The sequence below is a fragment of the Sphaeroforma arctica genome (genome assembly GCF_001186125.1).
Source record: "Sphaeroforma arctica JP610 unplaced genomic scaffold supercont1.3421, whole genome shotgun sequence".
Classification (NCBI taxonomy): Eukaryota; class Ichthyosporea; order Ichthyophonida; genus Sphaeroforma; species Sphaeroforma arctica.
In genome coordinates, this window is record NW_014037137.1 from 678 (window position 1) to 3,479 (window position 2,802).

Genomic DNA, 2,802 nt, shown 5'->3' on the forward strand with positions numbered 1-2,802 from the left:
TCTTAATTCAAGTGTTTACTACGAATTTTAATTTAAGTGTTTACTTACGAATCCTAATTCCTCGCCTTCGGTTCGTACAGCATGGCAAATATCTACGTGAAAGTGGCGTCCCTGTTGGATGCGTTCTATAAGAAACAGAATAGATCGCTGGAGAAGCTGATCACCAAGGCAGAGCTGAGACTCGAGAGCCTTGGCGCCAAACTGTCGGCCGAGGTGGAGGAGTCGAATAAGGTATATATATACATTTGTTTGCTGCACATTTGGAGACGTGTATGAGTATTTGCGCACCCACTGCGTCTATCTATGTACATGCATGTATTGGTGCATACACGCGTGTATACGAATGTAGCTCATATCGAAGGTAGGTTGTGTTAGCCTGTTCCCACCTCTCTTTGGTGCACTTGGTGCTAGTGAATAGTTGTACCTCGCTGCACTGTATTTGTATACCCCGCTGTATGTGATTGCTGCGGTTGTACGCGTGCCCTTTTTGTACCGGTTTTCAATGGTGTAATCTACGTATACATAGTATGTTATGTAGTAATGTGTGTGGAGTGTTTATATTTTCTTTTTGTACCGGTTTTCAATGGTGTAATCTACGTATACATAGTATGTTATGTAGTAATATGTGTGGAGTGTTTATATTTTCTTTTTGTACCGTTCTTCAATGGTGTAATCTACTTTTACATCTAGTGATATGTGAAGTATGTTGTGTAGTAGTATGTCTGGAGTGTTTATGTTTTCTGAGCAGATCGGCACCAGCGTGTTCTTTTGAATCCCTTTTCTCATGGTAATTTCAGGGTTCAGGGTTTGTGGCGGAGTGTGGAGTTTGTTGGCTTCGGCTGTGTATGTATGTATGTATGTATGATGATGGGTTTGCTGGGTCTCATCATACTGGTATCTCCTTTTCTATAAATAGACTGCCCCTACCGATGTGGCCCGTAGTGCGACGAGTGCACCAGCCGCTGCCATCACAGCCGACAAAGCCCCCGCCAAACCAAAGGCAGCCGAAGACCTCCAGAAAGACCCAGACAATGATTCAGGCATTAATTCGGGTGATGGTGCGTCGTTGCACACCGAAACGCCGGCGGTAGGCGTAAAAGTGGTCGCCATAAGCGCTTCAGGGGAAGTGCCGGATGAGCATGTATATGACACTCTAACCAGCATCGCCCCGATTCCGAATAGAACTCCGGGCATCTACCCGGATGTGGTCAACGGTTCTAGTGATGATGACGAGAAGGACAAGGCCGCCGTCACCTTGGCAACGGGTGACGGTGGGGTGTACACGCACGCGGACGCGCGCAGATTGGCACACGCACACTCATATGCAGACGGGACCAGTGGTTTGTCTCAGGAACAGGAAGCCGCCCGTATGGCAGCGCTTGCGAGGTTTACGGCAAATACTATGTATCCGGATGCGTCCCCCACCACAGACAACAATCCCCGACCCGCTAATCGGCTGTACCCCAATATGTCCGCCCCCACTGGGTACACCAACCAGCTGCGCACCTTCCAGCCCACCCTACACACCTCCACCGAACTTCGGTTCCAGCCCAGCGCGCCGGCCCTGGACGATGCGGCGTACCACGGCATCTACGGTGACGCCTACAACCCTTACTTAGACTCCACAGCCAATGCAGCCGTGCTCAACCAATACATAGGACTATTCGCAACCGAGCACGGACACAGCACGCACCTGCACCAGCCAGCGTCTGCACCCGACCTGTACGCGTCACAACCGCTGGCACCCCCGGCGTACCATGTCCTGGGCGATGGTACCGGTCCCGCAATGGATAACGGGACATCCAGCTCCGGCGGTGGAACGGACACTGGCGCTACTACTGGCCGGTTGGATACCTACGACGAGCTGCGGCTGGTGCAGAAAGCGATGTATGCGCGGCATCCCCAAAGCGTGCTAGCACCCTCTCCGACTACACACCGTGTGCAGCCTTCTCAGGCCCAGACACAGGCCATAGTGGAGACGCCAGCCGATGCACCGGACAGCACAGACGTCGAGAGTAAGAGTGACGTACCTACACCTACCACTCCATCAGCCGTAGCGGTTGAAGGTACGGACGCGGTGGCGACCGGAACGGCGCAGGAAGAGACGGAGACGCCGAACAGGCCGGCAGGTGCGGGAAAGAAGACACCCCCGCGCATACCACAGAGGACTAAGGTGAAGCCCAGTACAAGCACAAGCACTGTAGGATCAATGAGCCCGTGTGTAAACACAGGCAAGGACGCGGATGTGGCTGCTACAGACCCGGATAGGACCGGTACAGACGCAGACAGGACCGGTACAATCGCAGACAGGACCGGTACAGACACGGATAGGACCGGTACAAACCCGGATACAGGTCCACGTGTACCCGCAAGGAAGCACGTGCGTGCATCATCCGATGTGCAGGCGCCGAGGCCTAACAAGCCTACACCACCGTCAAGGAAACACTCGCGCACCAGTTCGCACTCGCTAGTTGCTACGTTACGCGCCACTGGTAGCTATGGCAACGGCGATGGTGCGCGCTCGCCACACTCACCACAGGCCAAGATTGTGGATTCTTTACCGAGTCCATCTACACTCACCCCAAGCAGGAAGCACTCAGGCTCAAAGACCGGAGCACCCGATGTACCACCCAGACTATCACCGAATACCACGAGTTATTTATACCCTGCAGTACCAGAGACTGTACCGAAAGAACAATCAGTGAATGTTGTCTGTACAGTCTATCCTTCAGCCCAATAAAAAGAAGACTATAGTAAGGTTTTTTAGTCGACAGTTAGTTTACTATGATAACAGTATATCCA

At 52.4% G+C, this 2,802-nt stretch overlaps 1 protein-coding gene across 1 annotated transcript; it reads left to right on the forward strand.

Annotated features, from left to right (window-relative positions):
- Positions 1 to 916: 916 nt before the first annotated feature.
- On the forward strand, positions 917 to 2,758 carry SARC_13550 (hypothetical protein; the record flags this gene model as incomplete). The annotated part of the gene is made up of 1 exon (XM_014292318.1): positions 917 to 2,758. A coding segment is annotated over one exon (1,824 nt), but the record flags the coding sequence as incomplete, so codon positions are not given.
- Between the last annotated feature and the right edge of the window lie 44 nt (positions 2,759 to 2,802).